At 42.9% G+C, this 17,088-nt stretch overlaps 1 protein-coding gene across 8 annotated transcripts in view; it reads right to left on the bottom strand.

Moving 5' to 3' along the window:
* The window catches only part of ST3GAL3 (ST3 beta-galactoside alpha-2,3-sialyltransferase 3), a 167,447-nt gene that overhangs the window by 22,873 nt on the left and 127,486 nt on the right, over positions 1-17,088 (bottom strand). For all 8 annotated transcript variants that reach the window (XM_039883662.1, XM_039883661.1, XM_039883660.1 and 5 more), the window contains one exon: positions 3,456-3,550. In XM_039883662.1, coding sequence (XP_039739596.1) covers positions 3,456-3,550 — 95 coding nt within the window. The remainder of the gene's footprint in view (positions 1-3,455; positions 3,551-17,088) is intronic.

Raw genomic sequence — 17,088 nt, 5'->3', positions numbered from 1 at the left:
ATCCTGTTTCTGCCAGGCTGTGTCTACCTCCTTACCTCCTTACTTCTTCAAGCCCTGAGGCCTGGCATCTGCCCACCTGTACTCCCCTCAAGCTGCCCTCAGCAAGGGCCTCATGACCTCTGTGCTCTCAGATCCTGTGCTCACTAGTCAGACCTCATTCTTCTTGGTCTCTCTCTAGCTTTTGAAATGATGATTGCTCTCTTTTCGAACTCTGGTATAATGAAAGCATTATAATATAATGTAGAATGATGTTAGCTTTGGAGTTAAATCCTGGCTCTGCTACTTAAGACCTTAGATAAGTCACTTACTTTCTTTGCACTTTAGATTCCTCATCTTTCAGATGAAGATGGTAATTCCTACTCTGCAGACTTGTTAGAAAGATAAAAAAGACAATGTGAATAAAGATCTAAAGCTAAAGTCAGTAAATTGGTACAACCTTAATAATATCAAGCATCTTAATAATATCAAGTGAAGATGTAGATGTGTATAGACCGAGATCTTGCAACTCCACCCTTAGGTGGACAGCATTATAACATCCAGACAAATGTTTAAGGGGACTTGCATGAGAATGGTCATTGCAGAACTGTAATAGCAAAACATTAGAGGTAATGTAAATGTCCACCAAAGGAAGGAAAATAGAGTAAATGTGGTACACAGAATACTACACAGCAGTAAAAACAAATATACAAATAAACAAATGACCTAGAGCTATGTGTACTAATACAAATAAATCTGAAGAGCATAAACAAAAAAATCAGTTTGAAATACACACACACACACACACACACACTACCATTATAAAGTTTAAAAACATGCAAAATCAATGCCATTTATTTAATGAATATACATATGTTGTAGAAATATATAAACAGGCATTGGAATGATAACACCAAAACCAGGATAATGGTCTTCTGGGGTCAGAGGGTCATGGAGTGGGAAGGGGCCACACAGAGCTTTAATTGTATCTCATATTTTATTTGTCAAGCTGTATAGAGTACATGGGTACTCATTATATTAGTCTTTATGCTTTTATATATATATATATATAAATATATATATAAATATATATATATAAATATATATATCTAAATATATATAAATATAAATATATAAATATATATACATATTTTTTATTTACTTGATATAATTTACATAACTTCGAATCTTACATTTGACCCCTTTACCCCATCTATCTCCCTCCCCCTCCCTCCTCCAATTAGACTCAGTGGTCACCCCTGGTGACCACTAGTCTATTGTCCATGTTCATGAGCATCTGTTTGTTTGTCCTGTTGCTTTAGGTTTATATTCTACATATAAGTGATATCATGCGGTTTTCAGTTTTTTCTGTCTGGCTTATTTCACTTAGCATGATTATCTCAAGGTCCATCCACGTTGTCGCAAATGGCAGTATTTCATCTCTTCTTATGGCTGAGTAATATTCCATTGTATATATGTACCAAAGCTTCTTTATCCAATTATCTATTGTAGGACACTTCGGTTACTTCCATGTCCTGGCCACCGTGAATAATGCTGCTATGAACATTGGTGTGCAAATCTCTTTATGATTTTTTATGTGCCTGAAATATTTCACATAAAGAAAGGATGCCTCCAAAATTAAAAATAACCACCTCATAATTTTTTAAAAGACAGGATGGGAAGACGCTGTGAGATGCAGCTGAGAGGTCAGGTTAAGGACTAAAAAGTATCCTTTGGACCTCACAGGAGCACTGAGCAGTTTCACTGGAATGGGGGAGGGGAGACATTTTTTTCAGGAGTAAATGGTGAGAGAGGAGACAGAAGACACAGCTAATCTTTCCAGAAGTTGAATGGGAAAAAGAAACAAACATTTAAGGCATGTTCTATACTAAGTGCCTTCAGATTTATTTGACAGTGGCTTTAGGGAGGGCCACAGCTCCCCTCCTTTTCCCACCTCCAATTTCACCTCTGAGGAAGCATATGGCCATTTATTTGCCACCTGGGTTTTTGTTTTCTAGGAGGGGAACCTTAGCAGAAAGGACATAAACTTTTGGGCTCTCTGTTCTTGCTGGCGGCCAGTGGCTCTGCACTGGCCTTTCCTGGCCTTTGTAGCTTAGTAGGATCAGAGGGTTGAGTGAGGATTCGGAAGACAGGAGTAGGCTGCTTGGCTACTTGCGCCCAGGAAAAAGGAGTTCTTTATATGGTTCAGCCCAATTCATTAGATCTGTCCTTGGAGGTCTGAGGTCAAAGCTCCAGTTTAAGAGTGTCCTTTTGCTGGCCACTGTCTTCTTTTCAAGGAGGAGTAGGCTGGCTGACTAGAGAGTTCAGGTATTCTTGGGTCCCCTGGCCAAATGATATCAGCCCTTTAACAGTTATCTTATTTAATTCTGACCACAACCAATTACAATGGTATTATTCTCTCCATTACTTTAGAAACTAAAGCACAGACAAGTTAAGTAACTTGTCCAAGGTCACAGCTAGTAAAGAGGTAGTACTGGGATCTGATCCTTCTGTCTGATCCTAAAGCCCAAACTCGACCAAACCAAGAAATAGTACAGGAACTTGACAAGAAAACAGAACTGTTAAACAGAAATAGTCTTTTTTTTTTTTTAAACATTTATGAAGGGTAGTTAGTATATTTAGTTAATATTTTTGTTTCACTCAACATTCAGTAGAAGTAGAGCTACTAAAAATGGGAGTTCTGTAAGATTTTTGACATTTAAAATGAATATTTCAAAATAGGGAAATCTATTAAACTACATGTAAATAGAGACACACTTTAAAAATTTTAACTTCTCTAAATATTAAGTAAACGCAAACTCTTCCAGTTTTAGACAGTTACCCAAAGAGTTTCACATTCCAGCGTGTGATGATCTTGCTAATAAGCTTTCCACAGCGAGGGATGGGAAAGTCCTAAGTCAGGAGGGTCCTGCATGCGTGAGGTCCCTACGGCAATGGAAGTAGATAGTTCTGAGGCTACAGGAGTGAAAGGTTAGCCTTGGACAAGATAGGAAAGGACTGGAGGGGGAACTAGGTAAAGGTGAGAAACGTCAGGAGGGGATGATGAAGGAGCCTGGGGGCACTCATGGGGGACGGGCTCTATTTCTCTGGGATTTTCCCCTCACATCTAACCCCTCCTTTTCTGTGATCTCACAGCACTCTTCTTCCCTCCTCAGAGCCCTGCTGTCCTGTACTCTAAATGTCTGCATCTCCACTAGACTGGAGAGGGACCCTACCTGTCTACTCCACTGGGATATACTTAGCCCTGACGAAATGGTGGGCTCTGAGTAAATATTTCATTAAAGTAGTGAGAAAAAGACAGGAAGGGAAAGGAGGGAAGGTAAGGCATTGTTGAGAGTCGGGGAGCAGAGACGAGCCCCAGCATGGGGACTTCTGAGGGTACTACCCTGTCCTGAAGTGTAGGGAGACAGTCTGGGAGATGAGATGTTAATGTGGAAGGGTCAGGGTTCCCAACATACCTTGACCTTTGATCCCAAAAGGCGGCACAAATTCTCGGATCCTGGCCCACTTGCGGAAGGAGTCATCCAGGAACATGGGTGCAGGCTTGGAGAACCTGGAATACAATAGGGCTGTTGAGGACCCCCAAATGCAAAAGGCTAGAGTACTGGTGGGCTCAGCTGGAAGCCACCTTCCCATATTCCAGCTCACCCTTCCTACCCCAGCCTGTTCGCTGGGTAGGTGCTGTGTGGGGTCTGACAGATCTTGTTCAGTGGAGCCTGAGTTTAAAGAAGCAGGCCTGTCCAGTCCTCATGTGGCCAGCTGTAGGAGTTGGGAGATAAGACCTGTTCATCAGTGGAAGCTCGCTGGCAGGTTATCCAGGCATGCATCCATCAAATAGTCATTGCTGCCCACACTGTTCTTGTAATCTGGGGACACAGAGATGAGACACTGTCCAGTGGGGTGGAAAAATAACCCACAGTACAGCCAGAGCAGGGAGAGAGAATTTTGGAGAGCATCCTGGGAGATGGACCACCCAGGGTGAAGAGAAAGGAGAATTCATAATGAGAGGGCAAAGCAGGTGAACAGCCATAGGAGACGGACGTTTGGAAGAGAAGAGCAAAACTGCAGTGTCCTGCGGCTGGGAGGCAGGGCTGAGGGGGAAGCGTCAGACAAGCGGGAGCCTGAGGACATTCGCTGGCCGAGAGAAGGACCGAGGGAACACGAAGCTCCTCAGGAGGTGAGGGACTGCTACGGAGGTTAAGGAGAGGGAGTAATTTTGGCCTCCAGGAAAGGTGGGAGAGAAAGAAGGGTGAAGTGATGCTGAGTTGAGGAGAAGGCAAAAGGCAAGTTTCACTTTTTTGGGGAAAGTGGATGAGGGCAGGGTGCAGGCTTGGGGAGGCCAGGACAAAGTCAGATAGGGTGCATCTGGGTACAGTGAAAGGTACAGGAGGAATCAAGCTCTTCAGAGATGCCTGGACAGCACGACTTCACATGGAATGAAGGATCCTGGTTTTGAGACCTTTTCCAGGGCACCTAGCGCCTGGTTTTCTACTGTATGTTGAGTCTTGCTAGGGGGCCTGCTTAGGGTCTTCCTGGCCAAGAATGGATGTGTGAAGGCCTAGGCCTTGGTGGTCTTGCTAGGGGGCCTGCTTAGGGTCTTCCTGGCCAAGAATGGATGTGTGAAGGCCTAGGCCTTGGTGGCTCCATCTCTTTACTTTCAACTCAACCTGAACCAGCCACTGAAAAACTGAAAACTGGAAAAGAGGCCTCCCAAGCCTAGAAGCTAGAACTTAGCCCCACTAATATACTCTAACTCAAGTATGTATTTCTCATTCCTATCATCACTAACACCATTATAATCACCATGCCCAGGACGTGTTATATCAGTAATCACTCAGAGGTCTAACGTTATTAGAGGGTTTGAAGTGAACTTGAAGGAGGCAAAAAACTTTCAGTCCTGCTCCCTCCACATTACTCGCTGCTAAGAAGCTGTCAACACTTGAGAGCACAGAAAGGCCATTCCTGCAAAGCCGCTCTCCCTTGGATTTCTGAGTTAGCTCACTTCCCTTCTGTGTGTAAGGGTCATGCATGTTTCTCATACCTGGTATATAAAACCTAATTGAATTAGTATATTTGATGTTATACCAGAGGCACTGAGGATCCTAGCCACAGTCCATGTGTAACAGCAAAGGAAACAAGGCCCCTAGAAAGGCCTGCAGGAAGAATATCTCCTTCTGTGTCGGGGCTGAGCTTATAAAAGTTTTACAAAGTTTCTCAGTCATGCTTGGACAGGATTTTATCTGCTTCCCTGTATGTACTGGATGTCATATGCTAATAAAATCCCCTATACATCCAGCCAAACAGTCTCGACATTTTTCCTTCTTTCTTTCCCTTCACCCTTTCTTTCAGCTAATTAGAAAGTTTATTATGTTAATTTTTACTCTAAAAAAACCCCTCATTTTTGGTGTCAATTATAATATGTTAATTTTGGGGGAAAATACAGACAGGAGCGCACACACACACACAATCAATAAAAAAACACCCATTAGCCTACAACACAGACACAAATTAACCTTTTGCTATCTATCTGGTACTGATTTTCCTTTGCCATATTATTTTTTAGACTGCTCTGTAGACTATGTTTTTACTTTATATTTCATGAAAGCATTGCTATGCAAATGGCACAACTTTTCTCCTAATTCAAAGAGAGCAGGTCAAACAGCAAAACCGTAAACTTGGTAACCAGACACAAATCAATGCCCCCCAACCCCAATCAAATGTACAAGGATACACAAATGAAAATATGACCAAAAAGGTAGGAATTGCAACAGCAGTGTTATGGACTAAATGTCTGTGTCCCCTCCCACCCCAAATTCATGTAGAAATTTAATCCCCAAGGTGAAGATATTTGGAAATGGAGGTCTCTGGAAGGTAATTAGGTCACGAGGGTGGGGCATTCATGAATGGGCTTAGTGCCCTTATACGAAGAGGCCAGAGAGCTAATTAGCTCTCTTTCCTCCGCATGAGAATATAGGAAGTCACCGTCAAGCACCCAGAAGAGAGCCCTCGTCAGAACCCAACCATGCTGTCACTGTGATCTCAGACTTCTGGCCCCAGAACGGTACGAAAACCTGCTGTTGTTGATAAGCCACCCAATTTATGGCATTTTGTTATAGAAGCCAGAGCTAAGACAATAAGTAATAGACAAGAAAAATTCAGGGGAGAGATCATGGCAAAAAGCATTAAATAGGCCTGATAAGAGTTTCTTAAAAATCTTTGCCTCTACTTATTTATTTCTTGTTCTTATTATCTGTTTTCAGACATTTTCCATTTCACCTCACTCTTCTATTGGACCCTCATGTTTTGGATTCTTATTTTGTAGACCCTCTTTGTATTCCTTGAAAGTTTGAGCCTGCTCTGCTCTAACATGTCTTTCTGCTAGTTTCAGATCTCTCCTGTTGTGCAAAGGCTACTCTTGTTCCTTCTGTGTATTTATTTTTAAAAATTTTTATTACAGAAAATTTCAAATATGTACAAAAGTTGAAAAACAAAAACTAACCCAGCACAGTGAACTACTTCCCCCTCATGGACCCATTACCCAGATGTAGCAATTATCTATCGGTCGCGGTCAATTTTGTTCCTTTTATACTCCATCCACTTTCTTTCTGTATTATTTTGGAGAATCTCAGTATCATGCTACTTCACCCATAAAATATTTCACCATTAATTTCTAAAAGGTTACCTAAAAACAAACCTAAACAAGTCCTTTTAAAACCATTGCCACATCTAAATCACACCTAAAAAACTAACTATAATTTAATAGCAATAAATACTGAGTCAGTTTTCAGACCTCTCCTATTGTCTCATTTATGTTTGTCACTTATTTTAATTGTTGGTTGTTATAGAATCGAAATGAAAGCATGGTCTACACATTGAATTTGGCTGATCTCTATGTCACTTTTAAGTCCACAGGTTTCCTCCTCTCTCTTTTTCCCCCTTTGGCTTTTTCATCTTGGCTTCTGAATCTTTTTGACACTTTTCAGTAATCTTAGATAATGTCCTTGCTTTATTGTATGTACAGATGTTCCAGGCTCATCTTGTATCTTTCTTGCCTCAGCCTGGAATCAATCACTTTCCCAAGGAGCCCTGGTTCCTTTAAATTGAAAATGGTATTTAGAGACCACCATCTGCATGGCTAGGGATGCTCATATTACTATGGGTTAGTCATTGTTTCCAGGACTTTTCAGGGAGACAAAGCTAGAAAATAATTTTTTGAAGAGAAAATACATCATGCATTTATATTGGTATTCTCAATTCAAATTCAGGATTACAAGATTTGTACTTATATATTTTTTCCTTTTTAATAGCTTTATTGAGATATAATTCACATACCATAAAAGTAACTTATTTACTTACCTTTTGATTTTATATTTGTATCTCTTATCTCTTAAGCTGACATCCTTGTTTATAGTGACAGTAACACAATGACTTATTTGCTTTGTTCTTATATATACATATTGATTATTTACATACAAATATAGAAAAATATATAATAATTTCAGAACAGCTTTACTAACACTATCATTACTAAAAACAATTTAAAGTTTCTTTGCATTTTTCTGCCTTAGAGTATATACCCCACTAGACGAGTACAAATAACTTTGCTTTTGTCACTTGAAATAATTCTGCTGAGTTCAATTCATCAACGATACACAGTTAGGTTCATTTGTTTAATTTTGCTTCTGTTTTTTAGGGATTGCTCATCCCTCATTTTAATTTTCTTTTATGATAAAACTTTACATAGTTCCAAAAACAAATTCACGGAACATATTCAGAGAAGTCTAACTTTCATCTCTGTGTCTGACTTCTGTTAATTCTATTCCCATACAGTATTCATATGTATACTCCCACCTCTCCCCCAGCTTTATTGAGATTTTAATATTTGTATTTTATCATTCCTTTGTTATTTTTGGATATAAGCAAATACATGTGCATATTCCTTCTTTATTCAATAAAAAGGTAACATACCATATATACTATTTCACCTATTAATTTCTTTTCACTCTATAACATATTGTGGTGATCACTCCAAAGTAGTATAAAGTTATATGTCTTATAATACCCCATTAGGTTATGTACAATATATTATTTAATCACTCTCTTGTGTTGTTCCCAGTCTTTTATAAAGTTGGTTCCACCAAAGGTGGTTATAATGAATAATTTCATGTATATATCTTTTCTATTCGCCAATGTATCTTTGGAGTAGATTCCTAGAAGTGGGTTTGTTGAGTCAAAGGAAAAACACAGACATGTAATTTTGCTCCTTACTGCCAAATTCTCCTCCACAGGGACTGTACTATTTTGCAATACCACCAGCAACGTACAAAAGTGCCATTTCCCCTACAGCTTTACAGAGTACATTGTCGAATATTTCAATTTTGCCAGTTTGATAGGTGCAAAATAGTATCTATTTCAGTATTGTTTTAATTTGTATATTTTTTATAAGTGGAATTGAATACTGTTTTATGTACGAAAAGGCCATTTGTAGTTCCTTTTCTGTGAACTTGATTCAAATGTCTTGCCCAGATTTCTACAGGGTTATTGGTCTTTTTCTTCCCACCTCTCCCCCAGCTTTATTGAGATATAAACTGACATACGACATTGTGTAAGGTTAAGGTGAACAATGTGATTTGATACCCTTACATACTGCAACACGATTACTACCACGGTGTTAGCTAACAATCTTCTCTTTTGAAGCTCTTTATATATCAAATATATAAGCCCTCTGAGATACAATTACAAATATTTCTCCCAGTTTGTTTTTTTATTTACTTGGCTTATTATGTTTTCTTGCTTTTTTCTTTTTTCCCTCTTTTGCAATAGACTTTTAAAAATGTATTCAAATTTATCAATCTTTACCCTTATTGGTTTAGATTTTGAGTCTTAGAAAAGTTTTCTTCATTCTTAGGGTATATTTCTTTGCTGGCTAGAATCCCTTCTCTTCAATTTCTCTTTTGCCAGGACCTTGCATCTCCTATTCTATGGTCTTTTTGTCCCATCTACTAGGCAAAATCCAATCAGAGACTAATTTAATCCCATACTCTTGTATTTTTTTAGACTTGAAGTGCTGCTAGAACACACGCAGACGGCCACACCCCATGCACTCACATGGACTGATGCCACTACAAATTCATGGACTTGAAGCTTACTTGAACCCTCGACTTTGCTCAGTAGCTATTCTAAACCTTCTCCATTCTCCATAAACTCTTTATCCTTTCCAACTTTCTTAAAGCAGATGTCTCTTCTCTAGCTTCACAGACAAACCAAGATCACCAGACAGATCCTTCTTCAGCTTCTTGCTTCCCTACCCTACCCCTACGTGCACCAAAGCTGATCTTCCCAACAGGCTATGGATCCCATTCCTGTTCGTTTCTTCCTAAGCACACAATCAAGCTCAGGTGTCTTTGATATGAAGACAAACAAACACACTTTCCTGACCATGTATATCCCCTTTAACTACCAATCTCTCTCTCTATCCCTTCATGGCAAAACTTCTAGAAAAAGCAATGGATATTCTGTCTCATCTTCCTCGCTACTATTCCCTCCTCAATCTAATGCAATCTGGGTCTACGCCGAGACTGCTGTTATGTTCTACCAGTCCTGTACACATCTGCAGCTCCTGAACGTGCCAATCTTCATGCGTTTATGCATGTAGTCTCACTGCCTGACATGTACCCCACCTCCTTCTATTCCCCAACCTCCTTCCCTCTCTCTTTGCCTAGAAAATCTTTCTTATTCTTTAAGTTCCTCTGCAGGTGGACTAGAACTCTTCCTTTACTGTTTCCACTATACTCTGTTAAGTCCCCGTGGGTGGCTCAGTGTCTGCAGTCTTGGAAGCTGAGCCAGGGGCTATAAACAGCAGGAAATGAGGTGGGGTGATGGCAGAGGTGGTATATGTATGTGTGTGTTTGTGTTAATTCTGCAGGTGGCCTGGGCAGAGCCTCAAGCTACACCTGAAACAGAATCCAGGGGCTTTTGTCCAGAGACTAGGGTGCCAGTTTGCGGGCCTGGCCAGGACGGAGGTGGCCCCTGAGCTGCAGAATGACTGGTCAGACTAGCAGGGGTGTGGGATGCCTGACCTTCTTGCCCTGGCCTAAGGGGTAGCAGGCAGGGTGGGGCAGGCTCCAGCAGACAGGCCCCAGCCTGCCAGCCCTGCCAGAGAGCCTCAGCACCTGAGGCTGCCTCAGGATCAGGTTTCAATAGGGCGTGTGTGAGTGCGTGAGAAGGAACAGGGGAAGGAGGAGACGGAAGTTGCACTGGGAACTGCCCGTCTTTTCCCCTCAGATCCTACAGTGTAATGAGTATGGGGATTTGGGGCTCTAGAAAGGCACATGCTAAGGGTGAGTCTGACTCCTGTGCCTCTCACAGCAAGGCTGGGACCCCAAGACTCAAGAGGCTGACCTGTCCACTGACCTACAGACTTTGACCACCAGGAACGGTAACCTGGGACCCTCTGAAGGGATCTTCTAGCTCATTTAATGTCCAGTGGTGTGGCTGATGTGCAGTTTAGAAGTGAGCATTCCCAATTCTGGCTCATCAACCTAAACCACTTCCTAAGGCCCAGGACATCAGTCCACATCCAGAGACCAGCAGGAAAGTTGACTGGGTCTATTAGAGGATGGGGAGTAGTGTGGGTACCAGCAGGCCCAGAGTTAAAGTCTTCATTCTAGTTCTCACCAACCCAACTAAAAAAGATACCTCTAGATGTGAGTGCTGGATTATGGCAACACGCAGCTTCAGCTCTCCATCTGTGCCTGTGTGGTTGGGTGGCCAGCCCCCTAGCCACTTTTCCAAATAAGTGTGAGCAGCCTGAGCAGCTCAGGAGACCAAGGGAAAGCAGAGCCTTCCTGAGACCAGGGGCCACGGCGCATTAGCCTGTTAAATTCAACCATAGGTCTTGGCTCCCAAAAAGTGAGACTGTCATCCAATGGGGTGAAAGCCAAACCCCACAGATCCACCTTCCTAGAACCTGCTCTGGAAAGTGGTAGGGTGGACAAAGCAGGACATGGGTTTCTAGAATCTACCCGGCCTTGTATGGGATCTTGCTCTGGTAGCTCCACCATAAATAATCCTGCACAGTAAGACCTTGGTACATGTCCAAGCAAGCAAGAAAGATGAACATTTTCTAAAGGTCTTACAAGTTTACGTCTTGCTGCCATTTCTGCTGCTGGCCACCTGAATAGATCCCACAGAAGAGTAGGAGTCTGAGGAGAAAGGATTATAAATCTGAACTGCAGGTCGGTATCTATCCAGGGGAAGCAGCCCAGAGGTAGAGGAGACAAACAGCAGGTATCAGCCAACAAGTACTCTTCCAAGCAGGAGCATGAAGCTCCTGTCTCACCTAACTACTACCTATTCAGTACGAAGTCCTGTGTTGAGTGCTGGCTGGGAACCTAAAGGTAAATTAACCCTGGTACTTCTCTTAAGGAACTAATGGTAGACACAGGTAAATAAATAATTATAATATTTGTCCTGTGTTTTGCGATAGGTAGGGGCACAAAGGTCTTAGACCATCTTAGGGCTACAGGAAAATCTTCTTGAAGGAGATAAGATGGAGCTGAGCCTTGAAAGACAAATGTGAGCCTGGTAGATAACGCTGGGAAGGGTATTCAAGGACGAGGGTAGTGTAGGTGAAGGCACAGGAGAGAAGAGAACCTTCCCTTCGAAACAAGGGCAGAGACTGCTGAGGCTGGACAGAGTGAAGCAGTGCCCACCAAGGGCAGAGGAGCTTCAACCTGGTACCCCTCCCAGTGAATCTTCTCTCTAGTCTTACTCAGCAGGTGGAGCAATGTGTGAGGAAGAAATGAGTGGGCAAGTACATTTTGACTGGGTGTAAATCAAGCAGCTGAGGTATAAACTCTGCACAGAGGGAAAAGGCCAGGGCGGGGTGTACATCAGCATGGCTGAGGTTGGCCTGGTGCCCTGAGGCTGTCAGGACCAATTTCAAGCTGGATCATCACTGGTAACTTGGGGCATTTAGTTCATGCTCTTTCTTGCTGATCGTGCAGTGGGTATCTGTACTCCTCCTACCCTTTCCTATAAGTCCATTCTACTTTTCAATCCACATGATCCTAGTTGAGCTGACCCCAGCACTGCTACTGGGATAGGCACATGTCTTAGGCTGGCCAATCAAGATACTTCACCCTCTGGAACCACAGTAATTGGCTCAACAATGGGCATCTGACCCAAGTGAGACAAATCAAATTCTTCTCTGAGATATAATATTTGGACAATGGGAGATGTGGGAATCTCTTTTTTTCTCTGACATAGTGAGCTGTAAAGACCATGTAAGCCTAGAAAAGGGCTTGTGCAACTACAGCCCATGGACCTGCTGCCTGTTTCTATAAATAAAGTTTTATTAAAATATAGTGACGCTCATTCACTTACCTAATGTCTATGGCTGCTTTAATGCTATAACAACAGAGTTGAGTAGTTGTAACAAAAAATATATGGCCCACAAAGCTAAAAATATCTACTATCTGAACCTTTAAGAAATAAATTTGCCAAGCCTGGGCCTAAAACCACTGGAGTCATCTTTGTGGCTACACGGAGAAACTGTATACATAACAGTCAAACCCAGAGAAAAGCAGAGCTACGATATGGGTAGAAAGACACTGTTTTGGGTCCTAGATTCAGGTGAGCCTGGAGATGGTTTAGCTCTCAACTTAACAGTTTTAAAAAGCAAGATATTTTCTTTCTGCTTGAGTAAGTTTTATATGGGTTTCTACCGACTGCAACTGCTACTGGAGGATAACGTTTCGGCTTAGCCTGGCTCACAAAGCCCCTGTGAGCTGGCACCTCTCCCGCCTCAGGCACCCCCTCTACTCTTCTCTTTCCCTAAGCTCTAGCCATATCCAACTACTATAGATTCTAGAATCTGCCAGGCTCTTGAACACCTCCACGCCTTTACACTCACTGTTCCCTTTGCCTGGAATCACATGCTGAATTTCTGCCCATTCTTCAAGGGATTCCAGCTTCTCTGCCGCTACAGGTAGGAGTCTTCCCTGAGCCACACAGGGCTGACCAAGCCTTTGTCACAGGTCTCCACTCTTCTTCACGCACTCCGTCCTCACAGTGCTGACCACACACTGATATAATCGTCTGTTCCCACCCCTAGCACACAGTCAAGCACACAGCAGGTGCTCAGTGAATGTCTGCTGGCCCGAAGAGGGAGGAGCGGCTCAAGGTGACAGGCTCTACAGTGTGGCCAAATTTCTGCTCATCTGTGGAATCTGGGGGAGCTGTCTTTTTGTGCCTCCTCACAACACTTTGATCTCCCTGCTCCACAGGGCCAGACTTCCAATGATGTCTCTACTGTTTCACAGTAAACCCCTCCCAGGTCAGAAATACTGCCAGCTACTGCCCCGCCGCCTGCTCAGGGACTGTAGCCACATCTGTGTCCAGACAGGCTGGAGCCACATGCCTGACATGTATGACAGGCAGGGAGGCCTGTGCTGAAGGAGGAGTAGAGAGGCTGATCCAGAGGCCCTCAAGGGGGCGGTGCCCAGACTCTTGCTGACAGGGCTCCACTAACTCTGCTGACAGCCTAGTACCTAGTGTGGACGAAGGAGGGAGGGAAGGGGCCCACACTTCCTAGTAAGGGGAGGGAAACATGGGAAGATGGAGAGAACTATGAACTGAGAACTTACTATGAGAGGCAGGTGCCCCTCTTCCAGTGAGAGCCTGGATGATAGCTGGACTGTCTACAGAGGCCGCATAACCCAGAGCCTAAGGACATGGTCCCGTCTGTCCCCAGTGTCCAGCATCCATCTCTGTAAAGTGCTAAGCCCCAGCTTATCCCAGGCAGTTGAACACCTCCATGTGTTAGTTATTGGAAATACAACAAACAGCTCAGAGTCCCTGCCTTTGCAAATAATGGGCAAGGCAGCCAAATACAGACACGGGTAATTGTGAAATATATGATAAACAACACAAAATAACAAGAGGAATTATAGCAATTTATAGTTATTGAGCTCTTATCATGTTCTAGACACTGTTCTGTTCTACGTAATCTAGTTTCATCCTTTCTATATACTCATAGATCAGCACAGTTTACACCCATATTTTTATTGCATTGCCTTTGAAAATACATGGAAGTCACTGGACTCTTTGGGAAGTACACCATTTGGGGTGGAGAGAGGACAGAAACAGAGTGCAGGGGGTTGAGGAGAAACAGAAGAGAGCAAGTGTTCAAGAGAGATCAGACAATTTTTGAAGAAACTTAGTAGTGAGGGAGAGGACGAAAATGTAATGGTAGCTGGAGAGTGGAGGGGGCGAGGGGGAGAACTGAGTGTGTTTGTATTCGAGTGGGAAGGAGACAAGCAGAGAAGAGGGAAGGGGTATGAGAGACAGAGGTAACTGCAGAGTAAGGCCTCAACGAAGGGAAGGTGACAGGAGCCAGAGTGTGAGGGGAGGGACACAGAGGACAGGATACCTTTTCCCTGGAAAAAGGAGGAGGATGTGAAGATGGCAACTCTGACAGGTGCGGTTAGAGGTATGGGGAACCTGAGAGAATGCTCACCAGACTCTCTTCTCTGGGAAATCTCTGGGGTCAGGGACTGTGGGTCTGAAAAGTGTGGACGACAGTAGTGACTTATGAATGGTAAAAGTGTGGAACAGTCACCATGGTAAGTCAACCAGGGACGAGGATGCTGAGCAGTGCTGAACACTGGGCAGAGGCTGGAGACTATGAAGCCACAGTGGGGGTCAATGAATATGTTTGTGTGTCTCTATTAACAGTTGAGTAGCCCAGAAGCAGAAAAAGTAGACAGATTTCACTGTCTGGGCATTGCTGTATGAGGTTAGCTGGAAGGAAGGAGTGTGATGGAAACTCAAAGAGATGGTGAGGACCATGATGTACGGGTTAGGGTTCTGGCTTTGATGGTGAAGGAGGCAAGGCCAGGCTAATGCAGTTGATTGAGTAAAATCTAGGAGTCATTCTTTTCTTTTTCAGTCCTATTTGCCCAAGAGCATTACATTCAACAAAGAGAAATACCCATTTCACAAATAAACCTCTACCTTGCCAATTGGAGTCATTCTTGACTCATCTTTTTTCTTGGCTGCCTCTCATCCATTTCATCAGCAAATCCTCTTAATCTCCGAACATTCTAAGTCCATCCATATTTCGACTGCTACCACTCAGGCCCAAATCATCACCTCTTGACTACTGCAATGATCAGTGACCAGCTTCCACTCTTGCCCCTCAATCCATTCCTTAGAAAGGCCAGAATAATATAACTAAATCGTCAACCATATTGTGCCTTTCCTTCCCAAACTATAGGTTACATGGCCTAATCCTCACCTACCTCTCACCTCATTTCAGATCTTCCTCTTTATTCACCTTGCCACGGTACATTGGCCTTCTGTCCAGTCCTCGAATACAATAAACTTTTTTTCTGCATCTAGATCTTTCCAGAACACCTCTGGGTCTTCCCAAAGCTGGCTCATTTTCATTCAGATCTCTGTTCAAATGTCACCTCCTCCGAGAGGCCTTCTCTGACTCCTCTGTGGAAAATGGGTTTCCTCTTCCTGTCCTTAGCACTCATCTTGTTTTATTTTCTTCATAGACATTTAGCACTATTTAAAATTATCTTGTTCATTTGCGTATCCTCTCTAATGTGTACCAGTTTATTATAACGTGAAGAATGTGAGCTCTATGTGAATAGGGATCCACCTATTTTGTTCACTGCCGTATCCCCCAGCACCTAGAACGGTGCCCAATAAACATCAGAGATCTGCCTTCCACTAAGTCTACAAACTACCTGCATCTGCTCCGTTTCCTCTTCCCTCTTGATAAAATGGAGGAAGTGTCCATTCTTCTATCAAAGATCAATCTTTCTGCACATATAATGTCTTCCTATCAATCAGAGTAAAGGCTGAAGTCCTAACAATGGCCTAGGAGGCCAGCTGTGATCCCTGACACTGCTCCCCTCATCTCTACTACTCTCCCCTTGCTCCTGTACCACAGTCATATTCCTCCTGCCTTAAAGCCTTTTCTTGAGCTGTTTCCTCTGCCTAGAACATTATTCCTTCAGATATTCATTTGGCTTACTCCCTCACCTTCTTCCAGGCTTTATTCAAATTTCATCTTTCCCATGAGGTGAACTCCGATCATCCTACATAACACTGCAGCCTGCTCCTATCACCTTGCCATATGCTTTCTTATTTCCCATAGTATTTATCTTGATCTAATTTACTAAATAACTTACTTATTAGTTGTTTATTGTTTGTGTTTCCCTGTTAAAATATAAACTTCATAAAGGTAGGATTTTGAGAAGAGAAGATTATCCTGGATTATCCAAGTGAGCCCAAAATGGATTCACAAGTAGAAGAGAGAAGCACTGAGAGATTTTACCACATACAGAAGAGGCAATGTGACCACAGGGGCAGAGACTGAAGTGGTGCGACCACAAGCCAAGGAATGCCAGCTGCCACCATAACCTGGAAGAGGCAAGGAATGGATAATCTGCAAGAGCATCTGGAGGGAGCATGGCCCTGCTGACTCTGATTTTGGCTCAGGGATGCTGATTTTGGACTTCTGGCTTCCAGAACCATGAGAAAATAATTTGTTACAGCAGCTACAGGAAACTAATACATGTACATTATTTTCTGAGCTCCACAGGTAAATAGAATTGCCAGAAGAAGGGGCCAGTTATATTTTTCCCCTCTGCTCAGGAATGAGACAACATGACAGTGAATGAGCAGAAACTGTCCTGTCAGATAAGACCCTCTGTCTTCAGAGGAGGGGGCTGACGAAGGCGGCCTAGGTGAGAGGTATAAGGGCAGCTCTTGCTGACCACTATCTGCTCTGCATACCACCACTGCTTATAGTCCCAGGAAAGACTGGAAAGAAAAGACTGAAAAAATGTGACTGTTTCAGGAGGGTTCAAGTTCTAAACATCCAGATGCTTATCTTTAACTGGTGGCTGCTAAATCTCCATCTCAAACTCAGATCTATGTCCTGAGCTCAAGGCTTATACATACAACCACATCTGGATCACCTTGTCCAAAATGTCCTACGGGCTCCTAGGTTCAACATATTTTTAAAAAGAAGTCCATTATCTTCCCCAAAACCTATTTTTCCTTTCTTCT

The sequence above is a fragment of the Pteropus medius genome, unplaced genomic scaffold (assembly GCF_902729225.1).
Source record: "Pteropus medius unplaced genomic scaffold, Ma_sr-lr_union100, whole genome shotgun sequence".
Lineage (NCBI taxonomy): Eukaryota > Metazoa > Chordata > Mammalia > Chiroptera > Pteropodidae > Pteropus > Pteropus medius.
Note: the sequence above shows the minus strand (reverse complement) of the source record. Positions and strands in the feature narration are given on the sequence as shown.